Below are 27,500 nucleotides of genomic sequence, written 5' to 3'. Positions count from 1 at the left end.
TGACACAGATGTGAATGCCCTGCTCACTCATGTTTCTGGTGCTACCCAGAATAATCAACAGGTGGCAGCAGTAAGTTCAACAGCTCTAGGGCACGAAGAAATAAAGGCCAATGAAGAAAGTGACCCTGTGGAAGCTAAGAATGAAAAACAGGGGGAGAATGGAACAGTTGAATCGCAGACTGTAGAGGAACCAATTGAATTAATGCATGCAAATGAAAGCGAAAAAGTAAAAACCGATGAAGAAGACACAGCAGAAAAGGAAGATCAACAGGAGAAGGAGGCGGAGACACCAGACTTCATCGCCATGGAGAACCCGTTATCGCAGGCACCAGACGTCATCGCCATGGAGAACCCGTTATCCCAGGCACCAGACTTCATCGCCATGGACGACCCATTATCCCAGGCACCAGACGTCATCGCCATGGAGAACCCGTTATCACAGGCACCAGACTGCATCATCATGGAGGACCCGTCGTCCGAGACATCAGACTCATGCCATACCGAATCACATTTCCTGACGAGCATGTCCAGTGACTCTATTGATGCCTTAGAAGAGGACGACCTTCTCACTTACTGCTCCACCAGCCATCCAAGCCACCTGGATTTAGGAAATAATTACTTTCAATCTGATTCTTCCCTATCATTGCAATGTCAAGAGGAACCATATGGTCAAGATGGCAATTTCTATGGTGAGTTGAGTTCTACTGATTTCCAAGGAAACAATGACCCATTTGAATGCTTTGCAGCCCTGTCCAGCATTGCAGAATGTCTACCCAGTCCTCCAGAGGCCAGTGAGGATGAGGATTGTGAAAAACAGGTAGGTGAGGAAGATGGTAATAGACTGGAGATGTTAGAGGAAGCTTCTGCAAGTGCCCCACCGCCTCAGGGGGAGTACGTTTTCACCTTCGACCAAGGTGACACACGATGCTACTACAACATCTGCTCCAACGTGACACCTGACAGTGCTCACAGCCTCCCCAGGACACAATCTCCTCCCAACACTCAGGAAGAAAAGGTTGAACATGGAGAAGAAGAAACCAAGGAGGCTAAGTCTATTCTAGTCCTGCAGCCTCCTCCGGGTTTTGGAGACAGTAGCTCAGATGATGAGTTTTTTGATGCCCAAGATATATTCACATTTCCCGAGGAACCTTTGTCAGGAGCCAATATGACAGGTTTGGCCACATTGTTTTCTATAAACTATTTATGATTTCTTAAAAGTAAGATACTGTATGTATTGAGGTAATTATTGTCTTCATGCTGTATTGTGCTATGGTACTGGCTAAAAGTGTTAATGTAAATTGTTAATGTAAAGTGTGATTGGAAATGCATTTTTGTAACTCTCCCCTTTCCAGACAATTCTATAAAATCAAGCAGCATAAGGCATCCAGTGAACCTACGTAACATCATGATCAGGGTAGGAGAAAAGACAGAAGCGAAGGAAGATCTACCAGAGGACAGGGACACCAGACCTTCGAGGTTCAACAGCAGATGCAGAAAACGACGTTCATTCATGGAAACGGATTACACCTCATTAGTATCGTTCCCTGAAAAAGACCAAACAAATTATTCAAACCAAGTCCCAAATCACAGCTTCGGATGCAGCAGCGATGTCGAGAGTCTGATCTCGCGTTTTGAGGCTGGATTATCAGAACAAAGCTCTTGCCTCACAGTGTCATCCCTAACCAACACTGAAGCGGAGCCTGTGCAAATGGAGTCCAAACCAATTACCCCTTCCAAACTGAGAGGGGCGGGAACCCACCACGTCCTGGGTGGCAACAGAATCAATACAGCTAGTCAACGAAAACAGCAAGTTATGTTGATGGAACCAGATTCCTTGGAGTTCAAATCCGTCACTGAACTTGTGTCCACTGCTTCGACTGCTATCGTAGCAGTTCGCACTCTTCCAGAGCCCAAAGGCACAGATAGCAATGTTCACGGTGGTGATGCAGAAGGTGCAGTTGGAGGTTTGGATGAAGAATTGCTTTCTGGTCACTTGTTCTTTTCCACATCTAGGCAGGAGGAGTGTGATAACACTTCACCAGTGAAAACTAATGACCAAGAATGTCTCCTAGAAGATCTCTGCCTGGATTCTTCAGACGATCAAAAGAGTTGCTCACTCCTGCAACCAACACAAATACCTCAGGCTAGCTTCCAAGACACAACCATATGCCACACATCAAGCCACCACACACGCAAGTATGATAGGGGTAAAGGAAGTCTGGAAATCAGCTTGGGAAAATGCCAAGCAGTACCACAACAGAGAACCAGAAGCCAGAGCATGTCAGCTGCCGTGGGGAGCACTGCACCTTTTTCCTCACCGAGACACCTTTTCTCTCAGAGGGAACCTCTCATTCGTGAACAAAAAACAGCATTCAATGACACTGACAAGTCCAGAAAACCATCTGTCCAGGAACTGTCCTGCTCTGTTCCATCTGCGGAGCCTGTCCAGGGGTACCTGCTTGCACCTTGTTCACCTGGCATCCTTGGCTGCCTATCTGCATCAACGCTACGTGGAAAGATCCAGAAATTACCCCTCTATCTGTCACGCTCCCATGACGTGCTAGCTAGTAACATTAGCATCGGGAGTAATACTACAACATCGAAGAGATTGGCTGAGACACAACCAAGTATAAGCAAAGTTGAGGTTGCAAAAGAAGCAACAGAGGATGCAACAATGACTGACTTGACTTCTGAGGTTACTGAAGTTGTTAGTATACAAGGTCAAGAGGTCACAGAAGTGATTGAAGAGGTCAAGGGAATAAGCCAAGCTAATCCTCGGAATCAGGAAGAGCAGAATGACAAAAGAGAACCTCAGGAACCCCGAGAACCTCAACCACCAACGTCTCCATTTTTTAAACCAGTTCCTCCCATCAAGATCAATCGCTCATCAAAGGTAGTTACTACAGGAAACCTCAATGGGCAGTGGGATGTAGTAACATCCCGAGAGATTGGGCAAATACAAGGAGAAAGCGGTCCCCTTCTACCCTCTGGCTGTGGGGCTTTCCCATACTGTGAATCTAAGCCTACTTGTATTCAGCCCCATGGCCTGCCTAGCCCATGTTCTCATGAGAAGACAAATACGGTTATGAAGGGTGCTCAAACACCCACGGAAGTGTGTGGATGCCAAGCAGTGTACACAAACTGCTTCAGTGGTGCCCTAAATAGTGACAGCTTTGACGATGAGCTGACTGTCTATGAATTTTCCTGCACTACACAGCAAAATGAGAAAGTGCACACAGCATTAATGACATCTGCCCCTCCCTCATCATCTGCCCCTCCCTCATCATCTGCCCCATCTTCATCACTGTCCGCTTCTCCTTCCTTTTCACCATCCTCCCCCCTTTCCTGTTTCCCTCGTATGGTCCTGCCACCATCCTCATCTGTGGAACTTAGGTCTCTTCTGTCACCCCTGGATGGCTCAGACTGCTTCATCTCATACCCTCACGAAGACGCCATCGTCGCGTTATTGGCACGGCGTTACCCCTCACCGCCCATGGGCTTCCTGGACCTGCAGAGAGATGTCGACACGCTGTTAACAGTCCTGGCTGGTGCCACGAAGGATCGCGATGCCATGCAGGAGCACCCCAGAGACATGTGTGTAGACCACTTCTCAGAAAACAAGCGCAGACTACACATGGAGGCACGGGGGCTCCTCGCCGGCTGCCAGCAGGTGGTGAGGGTGGAACAGACCCCGACTGAGACCCTGCGTGCTCTGGCCGAGAGCTTCACCTCGCTGGTCCAGCTGACCAGTGTATGTCTGAGTTTCTCCAGTTGTCAGAGGTGCCTAGAGCGGCACACCCAAGCACTGGCAGGACTCACGGGTGTTGCGCAGACCTATCGTGAGTTTGCACAGGCGGCGGAGCACGTGGGCTCTGCCACGGGGAGGAGGACTTGCCAAGATCTCAGTGTTAAGCTTCTCGCACGCAAGTGCACGTCACTCACGACTTCAGTCTTCTGTCTCACACAGCTGTTCCGGACATTAACTGCCCTCTGACCTCTGACCTCTGACGTATATGTCATGGAACTATAACCTTGGGAGTATTTCTTATGGACATATAAGCCTCTGGCAACAAGTCCTCATATATGAATAGAATACTGCCAAATCTGAACAAAGGGATTGTACAAGCAAACCAATTAAGATATTGTATATAGATTAATGGACTTTTGCCAGGGTAACCTAACTAGAGCATCCAAAGATGCACACACACACACACACACACACACACACACACACACACACACACACACACACTCATAAAATGGGTGTTGGAGACAAAACATAATGCCGGGCTTGTTGCTATACAGTTGCAATAACTCACAGGCAAACAACACATACACAGTAACTGACAATCACTATATGAAGACTGACTGTTGTTTTTTGTCAGTATTTAAAGGTGCCACATTATGTGTTGTGGGATATCTACATAGAAGGTGTGTGAAGGTGGCTTAAAAATACCCAAATCCAGTTTGACATGCCCAGTCACAACCGAATGATTTGGCCCTAAAATGGAAAAGATTTTCCCTTTTGTGGTGTGTGAATAATTTCCTGCGCTCACTTATTGGTTGTGTACAGTGAAGCACTGTGATATCAGAGTAAATCACTACCACTGCAAGAGGTGAACCATGGTGTATGTAGACATTTAGCCGTGTGCTTGAACCTGTCGTGCACTAGGAACATCTGTTGGCAGCCTAAATCATTTGTAAGTAGGACCTGACGTACTATGAAATACAAACATGCTAAGAAGTGTTTCAGTTCTCTGACATAGTTGATTTTAAGATATTGACTAGATATCTTGTCACATGCCAATCATTTCCACTATGGTTAGCTTGAAGGAGCTATTTAGCTACGGAGTGGATGGCTGTGTTCGAAATAGGCAACTACATACTACTGGCATAATACTTGGACCCCAAATCAGTATCCAGTATGCAGTATGTAAATAAAAATGATTTTTCCAGTATGCAAAACATCCCCGGATGACATACTACTTCAGCAAAATATTCCAGTACGCGAACAGAGCTATCTTCATGGTGTACTGCATCCCATCATGCAATGCAGTACATGTGACCTCGTAGTATGCTTTGCTTTTGTTGCATACTGGAAACTGTACTGCATACTACTACGAGGACCAGTATGCAGTATCCACTGAGTGCAGTTTGCAGTATGTAGTAGGCTATTTCGAACACAGCCGATATCTCTAAGCAGCCAGTCAATTTAGCTTCTGAGTTTTTTTCTTGTTGATGAAATATAAAGTAGAAATGTACCTTACAAAGGGATTAACAAAAATACATCTTATATTGAATATTTATACAGACAACCCACCCTACATAAACTCATTACATGGTACCTTTACTATTTGGTACTATTTCTCTGTTACTTTTCTTTCGCTCGTCGGCTCACTTGATCGCGCTAAAAATAATTTCTGAGATACTTTCTAATATTTGTGGGCATCAGGGATCCCATATTAAAACTCGCAAGACTCACGGGACGTAGATATGGAAGTCTGATTATGACAACACAGATGGGAATGGGACACTGGCAAGACAACCTGTGTGTAAATACGGCACAATAGCTACGTCGTCATGCTATTATCTCAACACAAAAGTATTCGCTCACTATGAAATTATCAATGTAAGATGATCTGGATAAATAAAATGGATAAAATCATGGCTAGCAAAACCAGCTTTTCATCTGCTGACATTTTGACATGCAGATCCATGTTAGCAATTCCTAGGCTAGAACATGGGCTTGGGTATATATAAATGTTAGGTGCATAAATGTTATTAGATCTATTGGAACTGGCCGATATCACCGCCCTGTTTTGCTTATGGGGAATTTGCATTTGAAGGAACAGACAGTGAATTTCATAGTACAGTATGTCACTTCCATGTACCAAACTGTCCTTAGTTAAACAAGAGTTCCCATTCTATGGCACCTTTAAATATCTGCTTGAATGCACTGCATTATTTTATTACAGATTATTTATGAAAATATTGTTTCTCTTGCCTGAGAATGCATAAGTGGACATGCTGTTTTGGGGTAGTACAGGTACTTCATATTAAATTGCATATTTCCTTCGATTCATTTTTTTGTGTTTAGTTTTGACCATACATACATGCAGGATACAGAGATGTCTTTATTTGTCTCAGCTGCCCTTGTGTAACACATTGTTAGAATACTTGTTACCTCTGTTATCTGCACAAAGTATAATTATCAGAAAGCTTAAAGTGACAGAAGTTAGATACAGTGGATAGAAATGTCTACATGTCCCTGTTTAAAAGGCATTTAAATTTTGTGATGCAAAAAAGTTAAACTGTATGTTTTTTTTACCTTAACTGTGAAACTGTAACAACTAAAAATCAAATGACAAACAACCAAAACTGTTTAAGCGGCAAACAAATACAAAAAACATAAATAACTGTACAAAGTCCATCTTGCATAAGTGTGCAAAAAACATTGCATATTCCATGGAACACACCAAAGACAATGATCAAGATGTTGAGGAAATACAACACAAGAGTGTTTGGTACAAAAACACGGTTCCCATGGTGAAACATGGAGGTGTTGGTGTGGTAAGGGCGGCTCCAGCGCTATACCACCACTGGCCACCAGAGGGCGCAGACGGCCTAATGAAGCTAGATGAGCTACACTCGTTCTGTGGCCCTTAAAAGCAGCACACGCCCAGACATCAGTTGGTCTGGCGAATGGAGAGCCAGGCCTTCCTCTGGTGTCCTTTCTTCTTCTTGCACAAACCTTTCAGGGATTTTTTCCATTTTCTTTTTTGTCTTCTACCATTTCCTGGCTGTTTCCGTTTGCTCTGTTTTGCTTTCAACGTGTTTCATCTGACCTCTTAGTTCTGGGGTCAAGGTTCGCTTCCCAGTCCCCATGTTTTTAACCCTCCCTATTGTTTCACTCACTCCCAGTCATAAACCAAGTCAGAAATTGGGTCCTACCTACCAAAACCCCATGAGGGCTCACCCGGTTCACCTCTGGCCAGCCATCACATTAGAGCTGGCCTCATCCAGCACTGTTCCCATGGCAATGCATGGAGGTTGGAGTAGCGTGCTGTAGTGCTGGTTTCCATCAGGTGGAGGCGAGTATTTAATCTGGGTGGAGGCACACCTGAACAACTCTAAACACCATCCAGTTTTAGCACAAAGCCTTGATGCTTCTATTAACACACATAAGATGAAGATGAGCATGACATTGACCAAAGGCCTATAAATCAATAAAGGAATGATTTTACCTAAATAAGATGGCTTAGCTAGAACCCAGATCGGGTGTTGAAAAGGCTTGGCTAGAACCCAGATCTAAATCCATTTAAAACTCTGTGGAGTTTTCAGGAAAGGTCTGTGCACAGGAAAAACCCCAATGATCTCGCAGTCAGAATGCTCTTACAAGGAAGAATGCCAAAATATTAAGTCACCAAGTGCCAAACTTACACTTGCCCAAAAGAATGAAAGCCATAATGAAAACTAAAGGTGCTTCAAGTGTTCGTTCAGTGGCTGCACACGTATGCAACCAGGTTATTGCACTTTTAAAAATATCTTTTCCTAAGATGTTTTTATTGTTTCATTTCATGATGCGGTTTCATTATAAAGATTTCCGACATCATATTATGTTTTCATTTGTACATCACAAGAACCTGCCATTTTAACAAGTGGATATATAGACTTTTTTATATCCACTGTAGATGCTTATGGTGTTCTGTTGTAGTGGCCAGTATCTATACTATGTGTACTTTGGACAGGCATACAAAAGGATGTGAAATAACTATACTGTATGTCAAAGTTTTCTTTTTTATAGATGACACACCACGTTCTCAGTACTTTAGCTGCTTTCTCTATGACGCGCTGCAGACCTCGTGTTTATTAAATGGCTCTTTTGTCCTTTTGATTTTAGTTCATTTGTTTGAAATGAAATTTTCCACAAAGCAACTAGCAGTTTAATTTATATGAATATAGCATTTCAGGTCTATCTGCAAGTCCAGGAAGCTCTTTTGCGATTATTTTAGACTCCGCTCTGTACTGTGAATATTACATGCACCCAGAAAGGCAGATAAATGTTTTTGTATGTTTCTCTTTTGAGCAGTGAGTGCTCGGTTCTTTGGAACTTCAGCACTGGTTACATGCAGTGTCTGAAGGCCCATCATGATAGACAAAATAGTACTCCAGGAGTTAGTGGAAGCAACTGTTTTTCCATGTTATTTCTTCTTTACTGGTCTGGATCAGAATTTGCAACAACCCTGTGCTGGAATTGATGGCACAGAAGTGGAGGTCTTATAATATATTAAGCAGTATTTATTTGATAGCAAGAGAGTTACAAAATATAAAAGTATAAAAGTATGATGTGAAGCTTACACTTCATGCAGTAACTCTGAACTGTCTCTCAGTCCAGATTCTTTATAGTCAAAGTGTGTGTAGAAAAAACTAAGGATGCTGCTTCCCAGGAGCAGTTATCAGTTTCCCTGGGATTCAACCTTGGGTGCATAGAAACGGATAAGCAATGTTATCACTAACTCTGCTGCTGCACAAAAAAACATCTTCAATATGGTCAAAGTTAATTACTAAGCAGTGCAAGCAGTACTTTTCACACAGACTGCGCTATAGCGTCTACATGGACATGATTAACATGAATCACACATGAATATAATCAATATTTCCTTCACAACCCCTACCAGGAATGGAGGAAACGTTCACATTCATGCCACCTCAGGAGCGCATCACTCCTCTTTCCTTACGGGTGAGTGAATGTGCTGATGAAGACCTGCCTGGAGGCCCTGAGAAGACCTGCTCCACGCCACATACGAACTGTACTTCACCATACACACTCAGGTCTGGACGGGTGTGTGACAGCATGCCCTGAGCACCTGGGATGTTGAATATGCGAATCGGCGAATGAACAAACGTGATGAAATGATGAAAGGCATCGACATGCTTTGTAACGCACTATAGTCCCTATTAAAAGGAAGCTTGAAGGGCTGCGGTGTTTTGTGGGCTGTTGTACCATGTTGTTGTACTATGTTGCTGTACTATAAGCATTAAGCTGAATCAATTATTGCTGGGGCAGTCAAGGTGAAACATCCATTGACCTCCACCTGCTGAATACAGCTACAGCTGCTGTGCAGTCACTTTGTGTGGTCTGCGTGAGACTCGATGAAAACACAACGCTCCAGGCATGGCCTTGGGGTCAGGGACTGTGTGGATTATCTAATCCAGACTTACAGGACTTCATTCCTCTCCAGCCAGATGACTGCAGGTGTACATGTTGGTGGCAGGTAGGGATCTCCAGTGGAAATGAGAGGAGAACTGACTGGACCCTCCAGTACTTCTCCTTTGATGTTGACTCCGCCCTGATTGGTCCTTGTGCAAGGCTTCCTTCCTGAGCAGCGGCTGCGGTAAATGCCACTTTTTGCCATAAAACGTTGTTTCTTTTGTTCCAAATTTTTCATGAGTCCAGTGCACGCAGGCATGATCACACCTTCTACCAGGCAGATGGAGATGATGTCCAAAAGCAGAATAAAGACAAGGTGACCCTCTCTCACACATTGGCTGATGGTGCTAAACAACCACTTCCTCTTCCATAAAGGCTACACATCCTCTTAGCTGTGTTTCGCCATTGTAACGGCTCTGAGTGAGTGGACATCGTATTGTAACGGCTCTGAGTGAGTGGACATCGTTTTATAACGGCTCTGAGTGAGTGGACATCGTATTGTACCGGCTCTGAGTGAGTGGACATCGTATTGTAACGGCTCTGAGTGAGTGGACATCGTATTGTAACGGCTCTGAGTGAGTGGACATCGTACTGTAACGGCTCTGAGTGAGTGGACATCGTTTTATAACGGCTCTGAGTGAGTGGACATCGTATTGTACCGGCTCTGAGTGAGTGGACATCGTATTGTAACGGCTCTGAGTGAGTGGACATCGTTTTATAACGGCTCTGAGTGAGTGGACATCGTATTGTAACGGCTCTGAGTGAGTGGACCTCGTATTGTAACGGCTCTGAGTGAGTGGACATCGTAACGGCTCTCAGTGAGATGAATCGTCTCAGCCAATCAGATACAAGTCTAACCCCTCGCGACACAATTCAGAGCGGCGCGAGAGGCAGCTCGCGCAGTCCTACAGCGAGCAGCTTCAGCTGTAGTGTTGTAGCTGACGATATTGAACAAGTTAGATTTAATAAGCTGTCTGTGTTTTTAGGTGATTAAAACGCGATAACAAGATGGAGAACGGCGTGGAGACGACCGGAGACGTCGGGTTGGACAGCGCCGTCAAACAGTGGTTAGAGTTTGACAAGGTAGGCTAGTGTCAGCTAGCTAGCACTGTTAGCTAACACCATCACTGTGGAGCTGATCTCACCTGTCTGTCTGCTCTCGTGCCTGTCTGTCTGCTCTCGTGCCTCACTGCGTGTCTAACACATCCATCATTCAGCCATTATTCATCTTAATTCATAACAGTGAGGGCGGTCTCCACCCTTTGAGCCTCCAGTCCTGGGTTACATCTCCACACACTGTCCAGTTGCCCTGGTTTATTTACTGCTCTGTGAGCACTTGAGGGCTGAATGTCGTACGTGCTCCGTGTGGACACTGTGTTCGGCTGCATGATGAATAAACGGAGAAGCTCGTCTGTCTGTTTCTGTATTAGCTAACGTGCTTGGACGCGTGAGTCTCATTCATCGGTCGTAAGTGGAAGCAGATGGACTCGGATCAGCCAGAAGTGAGAGAGACATGGAGACATGGGGTTAATGAAGTAACCACATAACAGTGTTAGGCAGCGGGGAAGGAGCTTCGTGAACTCTTTTGTGGTAGTGTGTTTAGTGAGAATCTGTAATAGATGAGGAAGTGTCAGCATTTGTGTGTGTGTGATTTGATGTTCAATGTGTGTGTTTTAATTTACTCCTCTTTATTTCATTCCAGGGGTACAAGACCCTTGTAGTCATTAAAGTGTAGACTTCTTACCCAAGTCTGGGGCAAGAACTAGACTATTATGTTTAATTTCACTAATATAAAAACATCCCAGATCTTCGAGGAGTGTTTGGCTGCTCTTTTCAGCCCCGTAACTGTGTGTGCTTGTTAACAGAACCCCAAGACAGCGTTGCTCATCCGAGACATGGTGAAGGACAAAGCCATAGAGGAGCTGCGGAAGTGTTTTGGTCCGCGGATGGAGTTTGGCACGGCAGGGCTGAGAGCCGCCATGGGACCTGGAGTGTCCCGCATGAACGACCTGACCATCATCCAGACCACCCAGGTGAGAGAGACTGCTGTAGAAGACTGCACGAGAGAAACGCCACAGAACACCACCAAAAAATCATCAAGCAAACTGTCATGATCCACCATTTTATCACGTGATTGTACTGGCAAGAGTTTTTCTTAAAAACACAGACTGTTGAAAGATATTATGCATGTTGTAAACTCTCTCTCTCTCTCTCTCTCTCTCTCTGTCTCTCTCTCTGTCTCTGTCTCTCTCTGTCTCTCTCTCTGTCTCTCTCTCTGTCTCTCTGTCTGTCTCTCTCTGTCTCTGTCTCTGTCTCTCTCTCTGTCTCTCAGGGCTTCTGTCGTTATCTGGAGCGCAGCTTCACTGATCTGAAGGAGCGCGGCGTGGTGATTGGCTTTGACGCACGTCGGCACACGGCCAGCGGGGGCAGCAGTGAGCGATTTGCCTCCCTCGCTGCCGCTGTCTTCATCAGCCGCGGAGTCCCGGTTCACTTGTTCTCCGTCTTCACCCCTACACCCTATGTGGTAAGCACACGCGCTTCTGAGCTTGGCGTAAAGGTGACGTGAGACGCAGTGACTGTTAAGACCAGGGGGTTCCAGCTCCAGGGAGCACTGCCCTGTTTCTGTGATCTACTCGTTGGACTTTCATTAAGGTGTTCTGTTCTCTGTCCAGTGCTGGAGAATGAGCACCACCGACATCGATGCTTCACCTGGGATAAAGTCCAAGGGTCAGGGTTAGGATTAGGGTCAGGGTTAACTATCGAGCAAATGCGGGTACAATACAGCAGGAAAGCCTTGCTTGTGTAGTGGTGTGTATTGTACTATGCAACTTAGATGGATGTCTGACAGAGAGGACCCAGGTCAGAGTGCCTGTCCACCAATGATCAACTAGATCACCACCAGTTATGTACATACACACACACACACACACACTCTTTTAATGCACTTTGACTCTTTACAAGTGGTCTGCCACTAGATTTAGAGAGTCCAGCTGAGTTATTGGACTAGGCAGAATGGTTTAAACTGACATCTTAAGACCAAACGAATTGGAGTCTTGTAGATCAGTATACTTCATATTTTATCTCTTAAAAATAAACCTTAATACTCTAATCCAATGGAGACAAACTGAAGAATAATCCCGGAACATTCTTCCTCATGGGTGCTCACCATCTCCCGTTAGATCTTCCACTCTAGTGACCTCATGACCCTCACACACTGAATTCCTGTCTGCCAGCCAGTGAGAATAGTTCTTTTAATTCTGTTATCCAATCAGGGAGCTGGCAGCACCTGATCATGTGCTCACCACATGCACACAGTAGCAGAGTAAGTAAATTAATACAGCAGCCATGAGCTCATTGCTCAGGTTCATAGTTTCTGTAGGGTTATAGTTTAATTGCCTCCAATATGTGTATAGTCAGTTAATCAGGGTTTGTATAGTGAGTCTCTCTCTCTCTCTCTCTCTCTCTCTCTCTCTCTCTCTCTCAGCCTTTTACTGTGTCTCATCTGGGTCTTTGTGCTGGAATCATGGTGACTGCTTCCCACAACCCCAAACAGGACAATGGGTACAAGGTACATCTCCTCATTTATCTGTTATATTCTCCTGGTAGGTTCCTTCAACCTATTCTGAAACACAGATCCTTTTTATTTTACCAAGTTAATTAATGATTTATTGGTTTGATTACCAATACTGCTGTTCAGTTTATGGCTGGAAGTAGTGTGTAGTCATGCGTGCGTGTGTGTGTGTGTGTGTTAGGTGTACTGGGAGAATGGAGCCCAGATCATTCCTCCCCATGACAAGGGGATTGCAGAAGCTATAGAGGAGGACCTGCAGCCGTGGGCGGAGTCATGGGACACAGAGTCCGCCTCCCAGAGCCCACTGATCAAAGACCCTTACCAGGACATCCACCGAGAATACCTGCAGACCATACAACAGCTGTGTCTGCACAGGTACAGAAACACACACACACACACACACACACACACTTCCCAAGAAGTCACTCCTTATCTCGTGTGGCTGGTTCTGCAGTGGCGTATCGCTGCGTTCACCTGCTGGGATCAACCTTGAACTCACAGTCAGGAGGTCGCAGGTTCAATTCCCAGCTTTGCCACTGCTGGGGCCTTGAGCCTTAAACCTCCCCGCACTACAAAAGAAGGCTGTCTGTAGTTGTACTGCAGACGTGTGTGTGTGTGTGTGTGTGTGTGTACCACAAATCTAGGCCAGATGGAATAGCTTCACCTTCAGTAAGTTTCTTTGATTTGTTTGCTAGTGTAGAGGGTGACGCACACTCACACACTCTTAACCCTCTCTGTCTCAGGGACTTGAACAAGCAGTCGGAGGTGAAGATCGTCCACACCTCCGTCCACGGTGTGGGGCATGTGTTTGTCCAGGCTGCATTTAAGGCCTTCGACCTTCGACCCCCGTATGCTGTTGAGGAGCAGAAAGACCCAGACCCTGAGTTCCCCACTGTGGAGTACCCCAACCCTGAGGAGGGAGCAGGAGTGCTGGTACACACACACACACACACACACACACACACACACACACACACCTTCAGTGTTCATGCGTTATGAACATATACTTAATGTATGGAAAACCGGTTCTTCAGGTAGGTGTAGTGCAACCAGAAGTCTTAACTTGTGACACTCCATACTGTAGCAGAAACTCCGACCTTATTGTGTCCTTCAACAAACAACTCTGGGTGTGGGTTTATTTTTTGGCTGTGTGTTTGGGTTGAGTTGCACTAAGATTAGGCTGGACAAGGTCAAAATCTGAGGAATACCGCTAGACCACAGTTGTTAAGGCCCTCCCATTCTGAGACAGATGCTGAAGTGTGTGTGTGTGTGTGTGTGTGTGTGTGTGTGTGTGTGTGTGTGTGTGTGTGTGTGTGTGTGTGTGTGTGTGTGTGTGTGTGTGTGTGTGTGTGTGTAGAATCTGTCTTTTGCGCTTGCGGACAAAGAGGGAGCCTCAGTGGTTCTGGCCAATGACCCCGATGCTGACCGACTGGCTGTGGCTGAGAAACAACCGAGGTGTGTGTGTTGATACAACCGAGGTGTGTGTGTTGTGTGTCTCCTTTGATCTCAAGCTTTCAGGCATTACTGAACTCCCCCCCCCCCCCCCCCCCCCCCCGTCTCTGTCTCCCTCTAGTGGAGAGTGGAAGGTGTTCTCTGGAAACGAGCTCGGCGCTCTGCTCGGCTGGTGGCTTTTCCAGTGCTGGAAGCGGGGGCAGCAGCAGGGGGCGCCGGAGACCTCCGTGAAGGACGTCTACATGCTGGCCAGCACCGTCTCCTCCAAGATCCTCCGTGCCATCGCCCTCAAAGAGGGCTTCCACTTCGAGGTACGGCCCCTTCCACACCGCTGACAATGCACCGTAGTGCATCCCAGAACCCAAACCAGTGTCCTGGCACTCGTAGGTGTTGTAGAACGGGCTGTTCACATATAGCAGCCTTAAGCCAGGGTTGTTCATTCATGCAGTCCTCATGTGAGTAGTATTTCATCCCCTCTCTTTGTGTGTGTGTCCCCCCCCCGTCGGTCTGTAGGAGACGCTGACGGGTTTTAAGTGGATGGGTAACAGAGCGAGGCAGCTCTTGGACCAGGGCAAGACTGTGCTGTTCGCCTTCGAGGAAGCCATCGGTAAAACAGCCTGCGCTCTTATTAAAGACGCGTGTCATTATACATTCATGCTCAGCAGTTTCTACAATTTTTTTTCCTGAACCTTTTCATTTTTAAGTCGTTTGATAAAAAATCAGAAGGCAGAGAGTAATCCCAGAATCACGCCGTCTTCTGAAATGACTGCTCTCTCCGATCCGAACCACCCATGGACGTTGTGTGCTTGTATGTGAGCTGTGTGTGTGTCTTCCCCAGGATACATGTGCAGCCCGGCCGTGCTGGACAAGGACGGCGTGAGCGCGGCCGCCATCGCCGGCGAGATGGTCTCCTACCTGGCCTCCCGCAACACCTCGCTCTCCCAGCAGCTCAGAGCCGTCTACGACCAGTGAGTGTGTGTGTGTGTGTGTGTGTGTGTGTGTGTGTGTGTGTGTGTGTGTGTGTGTGTGTGTGTGTGTGTGTGTGTGTGTGTGTGTGTGTGTGTGAGCTGTTTATGGTTTAATTGACTTTCAAATGGACTTTTAAACCTTTGTTTCTTCCTATCCAGGTATGGCCACCATATCACCAAAAACTCCTACTTCATCTGTCACGAGCAGGAGACCATCAGACGTCTGTTTGAGCGCCTGAGGAACTGCGGTGGGGAAAAGTCGTACCCTACAGAGTGCCGGGGATTCCCCATCAGCGGCGTGCGAGACCTCACCACGGGATACGACAGCAGTCAGGCCGATCACCAGGCTGTGAGCTGCTCCCCGAGCCTCAGAGCTCACAACTCTTTACTGCCTATGCTGATGTTTTAAAGGCCCTGTTCTTCATATTAATATTTCTCTCTCTCTCAGATCCTCCCCACCAGTAAGACCAGTCAGATGATCACGTTTACTTTTGCTAACGGGGGCGTGGCCACCCTGCGCACTAGTGGCACCGAGCCCAAGATCAAGTACTACACCGAGCTGTGCGCCGCCCCGGGGGACAGGTGAGGAACTGCGGCTCGGGGCAGAGGGGAGGGGCCTCCTCACGTCCTCCAGCAGCACACTGCCCTTTCAAACAGGGTCACGAACTGCTCAGAAACCGGTCATTTATGGACACGGGTGACCTTGTGGTTTCAGACCCTTTAAAAGGAGTTTCTTCTTTGGTCACCAAATGTGTGTTCTGTCTCTGTCTCTGTCTGTGTGTGTGTGTGTGTGTGTGTGTGTGACCCTCAGTGATGTGGAGCAGCTGAGCGCGGAGCTAAATAAGCTGGTGGATGCCATCGTGGAGAACTTCTTCCAGCCCCAGGAGAACAACCTGACCCCTCGGCCAGAGTGACCATACGCGTCAACACACTTGCATCCAGTCGGTGAATCTGCACCAGCAAAGAACACGTTTATTGCCCCTCCCTCCTAACTCCGCCCCCTCGCCTCTCCCTGCTCAGTAAATTCAAAATGGAGGTTCTAGAGGTGCAGCCTGATCTCATAGGTTACTCACGCGAACAGCACCGGCTAGTGCAGGTCTAACCGCTCAAAGCCATAACCTCTGCACTGAGAGAAAACTACCAATATGAAGGTAATTCAATGCTAAACACTGTTAAATATATATATATTTTTTAAAAGCACTGTCTAACTGTACAAAACGGAGAGTGTCTCACATGGTTTTATCTGTTTTTAGCTGTAACCTCCCCAAAGTACTAAATATAGACCAAAATATATATGAATGTAATCAATTTAATTCAAATATTTTAAAGAAAAATTATCCACTGAGCCGGTTAAGCCAGCGTTCTCACCTGTGTGAGATCTTCCAGTCTTAACCTACACGTGGCGCGTTATAAGCGTTTTTGACACAGAACATAACCAACCGGGCAGGTGTGTGTTCTCGGCGGTGCTGGTTCTGTTTCTCACGTAGAACGGCGCCGTTGGCGCACCTTTACCTGTCTGCTGATCCAGGACCACGGAACCGTCGTGTTTCTATATAAACCTCATGTCCTACACTGCGATTTGTTGTACACACACACGTACAACAATAACACAGCCAAACGGTTGAACTTCAGCAGTGATTACTCAGAGTGAGGAGGCACGTACGTACAAGAGCAGCGTGTGTAATCCTGTTTCTCTTTTGTCTTGAGTAACGAGAGGTGGATTAGGTGCTAGAACGTTCCATACCTTTCTGCAGGTTTAGCCGCTAGCCTCGGGGGGGCGGCACCAGTGTGGAAACTTCAAAACACTACACTCTCCATCTCTTAGCCCTGCCCCCTGCTCTTTAATATTAATGAAGTACCATGAATATTCATTAATTACCTTTATCAGTTTTACGACACATTTCATATTTTTACTAAAAACACATTCTAGTTTTGTAAAACTAGCTCAGTGCCACAGAACAGATGAGACACTTTAGTAAATTTTTTTTTTATCCAAGTGAACCTAAAACTGAAGTTATTTGGTTCCTGTATCCTGAAGGGGTCGACGGTGACCTCGGGCTCGGAGAAACGCGGCCCGGACTGTTGGCACCGTTTTTAGAGACCGGAAATGGCTCCGGTTGGCAGGCTTTTTCATTTTGTTGCTATGATCTTGAGCGTTGTGCCATCAGTGAGGTACCACAGCAGTACAGTCCAACCCTGTGCCATCGTCATCACCCGGCAACAGTCAAGGGGTACGGAAGCCTGTGAGGTTTAAGCCAACGCACCGGTAAACACTACAAGCGCCACTGTGTCCTGTGTCATCTTCTAACATTCCCTGTAGACTCAAAGCCAAATAGTGTATTTCTTCAGCTGTTTGATGTGTGATTCTGCGCTGTGTGATTGTCAATGTTACTATGCAAGCAGCTGTGTGTAGGTGGTTAGTAGTTTGAGTGGGATTAATGTTGTTATGCACAAGGCCTGACTCGTGTATTTGTATAGTCTGCCATTTGCTTGCAATAAATGCCATGTCACTCAACGCCTTTTTTATTGTGTTTAACTCCTTGTCGGGACCAAAAATGTTTGTGTGGACATTTTGACCAATCAAAATCAGTCATAATTCACAATTATGTACTTACAGAGAATAAGGTAAGGCTAGATTACAACATCCATACTAAATTGTTTATTTGAAATTTATATTTTATTACTGAAATTGAGGGACATATGCAGAGCTAAATTTGAAATTCAGTCCTGCAGTAGCTTAAACAGAGAGGGTCTGCTCACGTATAGCTAGCGCCCTCTAGTGGTGAAGTGAACAAATTGCTCGCTTGTCATATTTTTCCTCCACTAGGTGGCGATATTTTCCGCAAATGTCTCGTTTTAAAAACACGCTGCTTTGTAAAGAACGGAATATTGATTTTAAACGGGTATCAGTACAAAACACGCACGGATGCTGTGCCTATTAGGTTTCCGCTATCTTATAGGATGAAATGCAGAAATTCAAATTGTAATATGTTCTCCAGATTACATTATCCAAAATGAACCTGTCAGGCGCGGCTACATTTGGTTTTGTGTGCACCTCGCGGATTAACCCGCAATGAAACTCCTGTGGGGAAAGAAAACCCTGCGGTCCGTTCGTCGGTCACTTCTCTCCAGAGACTCGACCTGGTCGTTGGGCTCTCACCGGTCTATTTATAACCCTGAGGCGCAGAGCAACAGTCTTGTGCGGACTGATTTGGTGCCACTGCTTACACTAGCGCACATCCTCCAGAAACGGAGCAACAGTGCACGGTGTGAACGTTTCATTAGATCGTTTGACCCAATGACCAACTAAACCCACTTCACCGCCCAATGACATTTGCAGTGCACAAATTGATTTGTGCCTAATAGTGACTAATCAGGCAACCACATTTTGCGATTAGGTTAAATGCAAGCATTCTAGATCAGGCAGGATTTCACTAGAATAATCACCAAACAAATTTTTACCCCCCGGAAATCGGATCTCCATAACTTGCAGATGGACGAGAGGACCCTGTCGTCTGCGCGTGCTCGTCATTGGTGAGAAGTTCCTCTGATGCGCTTTGAGCGGAGCCAGATGCTTCACTCAAACGTCAGAGAGAATAACTTCCTCTAAGTGTGGAGCGGACCGCACACACACCTGACGGGCCCATTGGTCTTCACGAAACCGCATCATTAACGGACGCTGCTCACCAAAACGACTTTTACCTTCTAAGAATCGCCCGGCGCCGATGAACTTGCGAGTAATTAACAGAATTTGGAGGAAACCTTAAGACCGTTACTGAAGGACTTCCTGCACGTAGCCCAAAAGGTAACTGAAAGTGGTCAAATGAAGTCATCTCACTTTGAGTAGTCTGTTTAATCTCTATAAATCCTTAGTTGTCAAGTGGTGTCCTGCACACGGCTACTCGTTATTTACTATATACGTGTATAACCGTATTTACGTGACCTTGGGCAGCGTGATTGGCACTTGTCGTAGTTTGTGTCAATATTGTTGAGTCCTTCAGCTTCTTCCTGCCAGATTTATTCGTATCAAATGTTAGGCAAACGCAAAAATAGTTCGTTGGGCCAATCGTCTCATTCTCAACTGTGCATTCATACTGTAGTGTTTAGTCTCCGGAGGCTTTTGCTTACGGAGCTGTCATAAAGTTTTGAATTATTGGAATACATTAACACATGTTAAATGGTGTAAATGCATGTGATACCTGTGGTTAGATTATCCGTGCTCAGATGTATAATCGCATATTACGAGAATGCGCATGTCTCTAATTGTCTGACCGTACTGGTAACGACAGAATAACAGATGTAGCTTTAGTGGCATGCCTTGCTATTTATACCTTCCAGAGACCGGCGTGTGTGAGAGAGAGATTTGCCAAATAGAGTAGCGGTATTTTTGATATTTAGATCTGTTCAAATTTGGAATGTACATGAAGGTATTTAGACACACTTGCTTTCCCTCTCTCTTCCTCTCACTCTCCTTCTCTCTCTCCTGCATATAACCTGCATACTACACAAGTATGAGAGTGAAATGGTCACAAGACAAGGCCTAGTTTAGTCCAGACTAACAAAAGGTAGTCTCTCTGAAAATTGTACATTTCAAAATTATAACAAGTATTTGTAGTGTTTATTATTAACCACTAGCTTTATAAAACCACAACCTGGAGTGTGACATCGCTTTTAAAGGTCAACAAGCCCTGTTTATTTATTTAGTTATAAGCAACAACAGATCATATGATTCTGAGTTAACAGCAAAGTTTGTTACAAAGTTTGTCATTTGCATAAACGTGGTAAGAGATATTACGTGTGTAGAAAATGTATTTAACAGGAACATAAAAGAGGGCCCAGGATGGAACCATGAGGGACTCCACCAACATTGATGACAAAAATGTGCATCTGAGAGACCAGTAGGCATACCAGTTCAGGACAGTACCCTAAATTCATACTCCATGTGCAAGACGATCTAATCGACTGCTGTGACTGACAAATTAAAAATTTTACAAATTCTAGAATCAACAGACCAATATCAAAAGATGATCAGTAGAATAACAATTATTTAGCGGTTACAAGTTCACATTTAAAAGGAATTTTAGAACATAGTACTTTCTGCTTCCCGGGTGCCGGGCTAGGGCTGCCCACCGCTGTGGGCATGTGTGCACCACATCCCCCTAGTAATCACTAGTGTGTGTGTTTGTGTGTGTGTGTTCTAATTGCACAGATGGGTAAATGCGGAGGACAAATTTAGATTGAAATTGTGAAAAAAATCACAATTGACAAAAATGACACATTTCATTTAATTTTTTATTCATTTCATTCTAATTCCCCAGTATATATATTTTAACTCCTTAATATCAGTTTGGAAATCCTAGATAACAGGTGCCTGCTTGAGGTTATGATGGTCTGCTTCAGCTCTTGATGTTATGATCCTCTGCTTCAGCTCTTGACCTTTGTCACACTCTTGTTCTCCTCATGGTGTTGTTTAATCTCTTAATTTTTGTGCTTTCACAATACCAAGCCTACATAATCTGATTGGGCCAGATTATGATAGTTGTGTGCTCATTTACTTTATTCATTTATTTTGGTGTAAAAAATAAATGAATAAAGTAAAGTAAAGTAAAATAAATGTATTCATTTATTTTTAGTCCTGTAAAAAGCGTCAGTGCATAAAATCTCAATACTTGGGTATCGGTCTGACCAAACTCTTCAGTCTGACTAGATTTTAGATTTTTTTTCTCCAAAGCAGCTTATATTGCTAAAGAGGTATTAAACCTAGGACAAACATGAAGTCATACAAACAGTTGTTCAGTATATCGTTGTATTTATCATTATCATGATATTAGTCTGATATTGTTTAAGAGCTCAATATACACAAGCTCTTTAATGAAATACATTTGTTGTGTACCATCAGGGCCAATCTCAGATGTTGTGTACAATCTTTGTCTAAATAAAGCAAGGGAGAGTCCAATCGTGAGTTGCAAAGCATCCAGCAGATTTAATATTTCACAAGAACAATGGTGCAATAGCAGTATGTAGTAATATAGGGATAATATAGGGGATTTCCTGCTCTAGTTACACAACCCTGTGTTTAAGTGGACAATGAAGGAATCAAACCTGTGATCAACTGGGATCAAACCTGTGAGCTACAGCCAGCCACGCTGGCCACATGCCTCTACTGTGTGAACGTGCCATGGTACGCAACTGTTTATAAACGTCCCACTGCAGTGTGTTCCACTCCAGTACTGGGTCAAAGGTCGTGATTTTTGCATGACCACAGCATGGCATTGTGGTTGATGGGTGAAAAACAAAAATAACTAGGTTATATTTTACAGGCACTGGCTTTACGGTGATATGTAATTACTGACTTTTGCACTACAGTACAGGTCAGAAGTAATGATATCTCAGTGCCCCTGGAGGTAATGAATACTTGAGTTCAGTGATAAGCAGGTGTTTCTTCTCTATGTTCAGTCATCTAATTTTGGTCTCCTGCTTTACTCTCCAGGGGTCATGGATGGCATTTGCTTCCAGGTCAAACCCCGGGACAGCCCTGACTGCCCTCCGCCAGGTCCCTCCCCTTCCTCCTGGCCACAAGATGTAGATGGGAAAGAGGAAGATGGGGATGAGGAGGAGAAGGTCCAGTACAGGCTGACGCTGGTGGGCTCACTGACCGTGCATCCACAGACCACCATGGCCATGCTGCCGTGGGTGGTGGCGGAGATACGGAGGCCACGTCTGAAGGAGAGGGGCTTCAGCACCACCCTCACTGGGACTACATCTTTGGAGGTCAGCGGCAGCCAATCACAGCTGTGATTCAGATTGATATGCGAGAGTCTGGGATCATAGGCAGCTGCAATTCTACTTATTTTATTATGTTCATCAAGGCTGCTGTTTTCTGGTTGGTGGAGAAATAATGTATTTGAGCCCTTGATTTAAAACCGGGGAATCCCACCAGTCTAAGTCAGTGTGAGTGGAGAGTGCTTTGGTGTGTTGGAAGACTTTCTGTGACTGCAACGTCTAACATCTGCCAACACCAGCAGTTCTACTCAGGAGTATTCAATGTTTTAAATAATGGTGTTTATGTACATTGTTATTAGATAAAATATCGAGGGTATATCACTGAGATGCTAATATACCTAAATCCAGCTGTCTGTCAGTCACTAAGAGCTTCACTGATTGAGACAGGTTGATGTTCATCCATCTGAATTAAGTAATCGGTGGTGTGTTGAGTTCTCTGGTGACCCCTGGTGGCTTCCTGGTTCCAGGTCCGGGACCAGCCGGTGCTCCTGCAGGTATCAGCATCGTGGGTCCGCTGCACGCTGGACGTGGCGGGACCGGGCGGGACGCGGGACCCACTGCGCCACGCCGTCCTGTTTGAGCAGCGGCCGCGCCACGTCGCCAAGCTGATCCGGAACAGCCAAGAGCCGAGCGTGTTCGGCTGTCTGCTCCGTGACGACAGCACCGCCGCCTGCTACGTGTTCCGCTGCCTTCAGCAGAGGGAGGTAGGCAGGGGCTGGGGGAGGAGCTTGGGGGAGGAGCTCTGGGGGAGGCGGAGCATTGGGGGAGGAGCCCTGGGCAAAGAGCTCTCGCTTTCAATGCTGTTTTATTACTTGATCATCAAGTGGTTGTACTTGACAATATTTTATGTAAGTCATGTCTCAACAAAAGAAACTTTGCCATGGAGTAAAGACGCTGGTGCTTGAAGGCACGGATTACAGGGGCAGATGGTTACTCTGTCAGTATTCTTCCTATGGATCAGTGATGAATATTTGAAAACTGGCTCAGTGTTTGCCAGAGGCCCTGAAGTGAGATAGTGCTTTGATGTCAAGTTTGGACTTCTAAATGTCAGCAGTGTGTGTGTGTGTTTACTGACATAACTCAGTGCGCACACACATAGGCATTACAGCACATACCCATGGTGTGAGATAGAGCGAGAAAGACAGAACAGAGGTCAGTGGGTGAACAGAGAGGCAGAGAAGTGAAATAAGACATGAAGACATGCCGACAGTGTTAACATACAGATGGAGGAGAGGAGGCCCACAGCCCTGGTCTCTGCTCAAGAAGACCAGCTCACCCGCCACCTACCCAGCTATTAACAGGAGTGTGTGACGCTGTGACCTCACCAGTATTTGTTTTGAGGGACACCAGATACATCACTGTGGCCTTTCCTGGGATAGAACAGGAGATCTGTATCCCCTACAAGTGCTCAAGCACACACACACACACACACACACACACACACACACACACACACACACACACACACACACACACACACTGACCCCTCTCTCACCCTGGTTTTAATTTTCCATCTCTGTTAGGCACATACATTGCGTTATCCAGGAGTGAATGTGTCGTCCAGGCACATGGTGAGGATCAGTCTCAGTTAATACCACACCCTGCACGCCCAAGTCCCAGAGGAAGGGTAGTTAACCAATCAGCTCACCCAGCTCACGGTGTAGGTGAATATTAGCCACCAGCATTCAGTTGCCTTAGGGACAGGATGTAGATTTAGGTCACCATAGAAACCATTTCCTGTAGTGCCAAGACTATAGCTTTCTTGGGGTTTGCTCCAGTCTGGTGTCATCAAAGAAAGAAAGAAAAAAAATGGTTTCAGTGGTGTGTCATACCTAAAAGAAATGAGAAGTGATTGTGTTTACGTGTGTGTGTGTTTGTTTACGTCCGCATGTGGGCACCCTCTGGGGATATTCTGTTTCAAGCACACACGCATCTCTCTTTTTTTTTTTGTTGTGTTGTTTTGTACAGGACACCTGTTCCCACTGGTTTGGTGCTCCAGCATAACACACATTCCCCAACATGTGGGACAGGCCCATATCTCACACTCCCCACGTCCCCACTGCGGTCCCCACACCCCCACTGCGGTCTCCACATACACACTGCAGTCCCCACACCCCCACTGCTGTCCCCACACCTCCACTGCGGTCCCCACACCCCCACTGCGGTCCCCACACCCCCACTGCAGTCCCCACACCCCCACTGCGGTCCCCTCATACACATTGCTGTCCCCACACCCCCACTGCGGTCCCCTCATACACATTGCAGTCCCGACACCCCCACTGCGGTCCCCACACACACACTGCAGTCCCCACACCCCAACTGCAGTCCCCACACACACATTGCTGTCCCCACATCCCCACTGCGGTCCCCACACATACCCCCACTGCGGTCTCCACACACACACTGCAGTCCCCACACACTCACTGCAGACCCCACACCCCCACTGCGGTCCACATACACTCACTGCAGACCCCACACCCCCACTGCAGTCCCCACACACACACTGCAGTCCCCACACCCCCACTGCAGTCCCCACACCCCCACTGCGGTCTCCACACACACACCGCAGTTCCCACACCCCCACTGCGGTCCCCACATACACTCACTGCAGACCCCACACCCCCACTGCGGTCCCCACACACACTCACTGCGGTCCCCACACACACTCACTGCAGACCCCACACCCCCACTGCGGTCCACACACACACTCACTGCAGACCCCACACCCCCACAGCGGTCCCCACACACTCACTGCAGACCCCACACCCCCACTGCGGTCCACACACACACTCACTGCAGACCCCACACCCCCACTGCGGTCCACACACACACTCACTGCAGACCCCACACCCCCACTGCGGTCCACACACACACACTCACTGCAGACCCCACACCCCCACTGCGGTCCCCACACACTCACTGCAGACCCCACACCCCCACTGCGGTCCACACACACACTCACTGCAGACCCCACACCCCCACAGCGGTCCACACACACACTCACTGCAGACCCCACACCCCCACTGTGGTCCCCACACACACTCACTGCAGACCCCACACCCCCACTGCGGTCCACACACACACTCACTGCAGACTCCACACCCCCACTGCGGTCCCCACACACTCACTGCAGACCCCACACCCCCACTGCGGTCCACACACACACTCACTGCAGACCCCACGCCCCCACTGCGGTCCCCACACACACCCACTGCAGACCCCACACCCCCACTGCGGTCCCCACACACTCACTGCAGACCCCACGCCCCCACTGCGGTCCCCACACACACCCACTGCAGACCCCACGCCCCCACTGTGGTCCCCACACACTCACTGCAGACCCCACACCCCCACTGCGGTCCCCACACACTCACTGCAGACCCCACGCCCCCACTGCGGTCCCCACACACACCCACTGCAGACCCCACGCCCCCACTGTGGTCCCCACACACTCACTGCAGACCCCACACCCCCACTCCGGTCCCCACACACCCACTGCAGACCCCACGCCCCCACTGCGGTCCCCACGCCCCCACTGCGGTCCCCACACACACCCACTGCGGTCCCCACACACACTCACTGCAGACCCCACGCCCCCACTGCGGTCCCCACACACACTCACTGCAGACCCCACGCCCCCACTGCGGTCCCCACACACACCCACTGCAGACCCCACGCCCCCACTGTGGTCCCCACACACTCACTGCAGACCCCACACCCCCACTGCGGTCCCCACGCCCCCACTGCAGACCCCACGCCCCCACTGCGGTCCCCACGCCCCCACTGCGGTCCCCACACACACCCACTGCGGTCCCCACACACACCCACTGCAGACCCCACGCCCCCACTGTGGTCCCCACACACTCACTGCGGTTCTGCTACTGCAGGGCTAACTTCTTAGCCGGCATTATTGAGGAAACACAGCATGAGCCAAATTTATGACTGGGAGTAACTTCTTATAAGTACTAATTAATTTTGAATTGCTAACGTGCATATTCAGGAGTCAGATGTACATATTTAACAGTGACATATGCATATTGATTAGTTAATGTGCATATTTGATAGTTAAATATGCATATTGAGGAGTTAGACTGCACACAGCTAGTGCTGCCATGCGTCTGAGTCATACTTCCGCAACACAGGTGCAGGACTTATCAGATGGTTTGCAAATCTGATAAGGGCACATGTTCATTTAGACTAGCGCTTTCATCCTTGCGGTATTCTATGAACCTACAGGGGGCAGTGCAGACACACACCCCTGAAAAAGCAATGAATGAAAGGCTCCGTCCGAAATGCCATACATCCCTATTAAACAGTACACCAAAGCAGGGGACAGTGTGTTTGACTGGAATTGATGCTGCGATTGTGTTCTTTTCCCCGCGTGCTCTTTCATTTCAGCGACAGCGTGACAAGTTTAAACTTAGTTTGACTGCAACTAAGGAAGTTTTTATTAGCGTCAAAATCAGTGTTGTCCTGTAGGGGTCGCTACGGAGCACCGGTGACAGTAGCAGCGTTTTCTTATATCAGAAGAAAGAGATAGACACTGGATTTTAATAGGGGCTGTGACTACGAGTTTTGCAAGATGAGACATCTGTCTAACTTGTTTTCTTGACACCGTAGCTACATTCTCTGATCATTTTTTTTGTTAGATGACATTAGTTTGCAGACTAGTACAAATTCAGTGTTAAGTTTCAGGCACTGTTAGTATATGTGACCAGCAACCTCATATTTTTTTATTGTTCATGTAACTTGAGACTCGTGCCTTAACTCGTGAGTGTTTGTCAGACGATCTGAGCACTGGTGGCTTGGGTGGCAAAGCTTTCAAAGTCTTAGGATCAATAAAAGAACAAAATTAATAAATGCATTGGTGATGTTTCCCGTAAAACACAAAGGTCATATCTGTTCTCTGAAATAAGGCTGACTGCAGTGCAAACATTTATAGAGCTGGAATGCTGAAACAATTGTGTAATGTAGTATTAAGGAGAACAGTATCTACTTTAGAGGGGAAATAGCTCTTATGTCACTGTGTCAGAGAGAGAATGAGGTGTGTGTGTGTGTGTGTGTGTGTGTGAGAGAGAGAGAGAGAGGGAGGATGTGTGCGTGAGTGTGAGCATTAGAAGCTCTTTATATGCCAAGTTCTCATTCTTGTTTTAACACTTCTGACACGACAAAGGAAGTACTCAACAATAAACCACTTTTTAAATCCAGGGTCAACGAGGTCGACGATAAGTTGATGCTAATATACCAGTGGCCCTTTACCTTCGTCCTGGTCCTGGAGCTTTGTTTTGCAAATATTAATTCCAACCCATGCATAGAAACTGGACACCTGTGCATTCACCTATGGGGGAAAAATAATGGCCTTGACTAAGTTTGAATTGCACAGCCACTAGGTGGCGTGCTGTCCAGTTAACTGAGTCGCTGAATAAGATTATGATAGAGAAGTCAGATTACCTTCACCGGTGTTCTCTAAAACGTACATTTGTTTCAGATGTCCGTGCTAAAATACGTGACATGT

The 27,500-nt window shown here is 46.8% G+C and overlaps 3 protein-coding genes and 1 long non-coding RNA gene across 17 annotated transcripts in view; 3 read left to right on the top strand and 1 right to left on the bottom strand.

Annotated features, from left to right (window-relative positions):
* The window catches only part of frmpd1a (FERM and PDZ domain containing 1a), a 28,763-nt gene extending 20,752 nt beyond the window's left edge, over window positions 1-8,011 (top strand). For all 3 annotated transcript variants that reach the window (XM_077017478.1, XM_077017487.1, XM_077017496.1), the window contains 2 exons: window positions 1-1,172; window positions 1,353-8,011. The exon at window positions 1-1,172 is cut by the window's left edge and continues 37 nt beyond it. In XM_077017478.1, the coding sequence (XP_076873593.1) occupies window positions 1-1,172; window positions 1,353-3,994 (3,814 nt within the window). In that variant the 3' untranslated portion in view covers window positions 3,995-8,011. The remainder of the gene's footprint in view (window positions 1,173-1,352) is intronic.
* A 1,388-nt stretch (window positions 8,012-9,399) lies between these two features.
* Window positions 9,400-17,717, top strand: pgm2 (phosphoglucomutase 2). Of its 8 annotated transcripts, none has more exons than XM_077017445.1 (14): window positions 9,400-9,527; window positions 10,198-10,294; window positions 11,077-11,244; window positions 11,544-11,735; window positions 12,696-12,779; window positions 12,964-13,157; window positions 13,526-13,715; window positions 14,140-14,237; window positions 14,356-14,545; window positions 14,748-14,841; window positions 15,073-15,202; window positions 15,362-15,551; window positions 15,651-15,784; window positions 16,014-17,717. In XM_077017445.1, the coding sequence occupies exons 2-14, from the start codon at window positions 10,220-10,222 to the stop codon at window positions 16,114-16,116; spliced, it is 1,842 nt and encodes a 613-aa protein (XP_076873560.1). In that variant the 5' UTR covers window positions 9,400-9,527; window positions 10,198-10,219; the 3' UTR covers window positions 16,117-17,717. The 8 variants fall into 8 exon arrangements, with proteins under 8 accessions (XP_076873560.1, XP_076873571.1, XP_076873551.1 ...); XM_077017456.1 differs by lacking the exon at window positions 9,400-9,527 and adding an exon at window positions 9,799-9,817; XM_077017436.1 differs by lacking the exon at window positions 9,400-9,527 and adding an exon at window positions 9,861-9,879.
* Window positions 17,718-18,757: 1,040 nt separating this feature from the next.
* The window catches only part of tbc1d1 (TBC1 (tre-2/USP6, BUB2, cdc16) domain family, member 1), a 64,403-nt gene continuing 55,660 nt past the window's right edge, over window positions 18,758-27,500 (top strand). For 2 of the 5 annotated variants that reach the window (XM_077017243.1, XM_077017236.1), the window contains exons 1-3: window positions 18,761-19,007; window positions 21,693-21,973; window positions 22,453-22,689. In XM_077017243.1, the coding sequence (XP_076873358.1) occupies window positions 21,698-21,973; window positions 22,453-22,689 (513 nt within the window). In that variant the 5' untranslated portion in view covers window positions 18,761-19,007; window positions 21,693-21,697. Of the gene's footprint in view, window positions 19,008-21,692; window positions 21,974-22,452; window positions 22,690-27,500 lie in introns of all 5 variants that reach the window. The other 3 variants (XM_077017228.1, XM_077017220.1, XM_077017252.1) reach the window with 3 other exon arrangements.
* LOC143523148 (uncharacterized) overlaps window positions 23,470-27,500 on the bottom strand; it is a 4,720-nt gene continuing 689 nt past the window's right edge. Inside the window, exons 2-4 of the long non-coding RNA XR_013133233.1 lie at window positions 27,437-27,500; window positions 27,245-27,323; window positions 23,470-23,764 (exon numbers count right to left, since the gene is read on the bottom strand). The exon at window positions 27,437-27,500 is cut by the window's right edge and continues 322 nt beyond it. This is a non-coding gene — a long non-coding RNA (uncharacterized LOC143523148). The remainder of the gene's footprint in view (window positions 23,765-27,244; window positions 27,324-27,436) is intronic.

This window comes from Brachyhypopomus gauderio, chromosome 1 (assembly GCF_052324685.1).
Source record: "Brachyhypopomus gauderio isolate BG-103 chromosome 1, BGAUD_0.2, whole genome shotgun sequence".
NCBI classification, from domain to species: Eukaryota; Metazoa; Chordata; class Actinopteri; order Gymnotiformes; family Hypopomidae; genus Brachyhypopomus; species Brachyhypopomus gauderio.
Note: the sequence above shows the minus strand (reverse complement) of the source record. Positions and strands in the feature narration are given on the sequence as shown.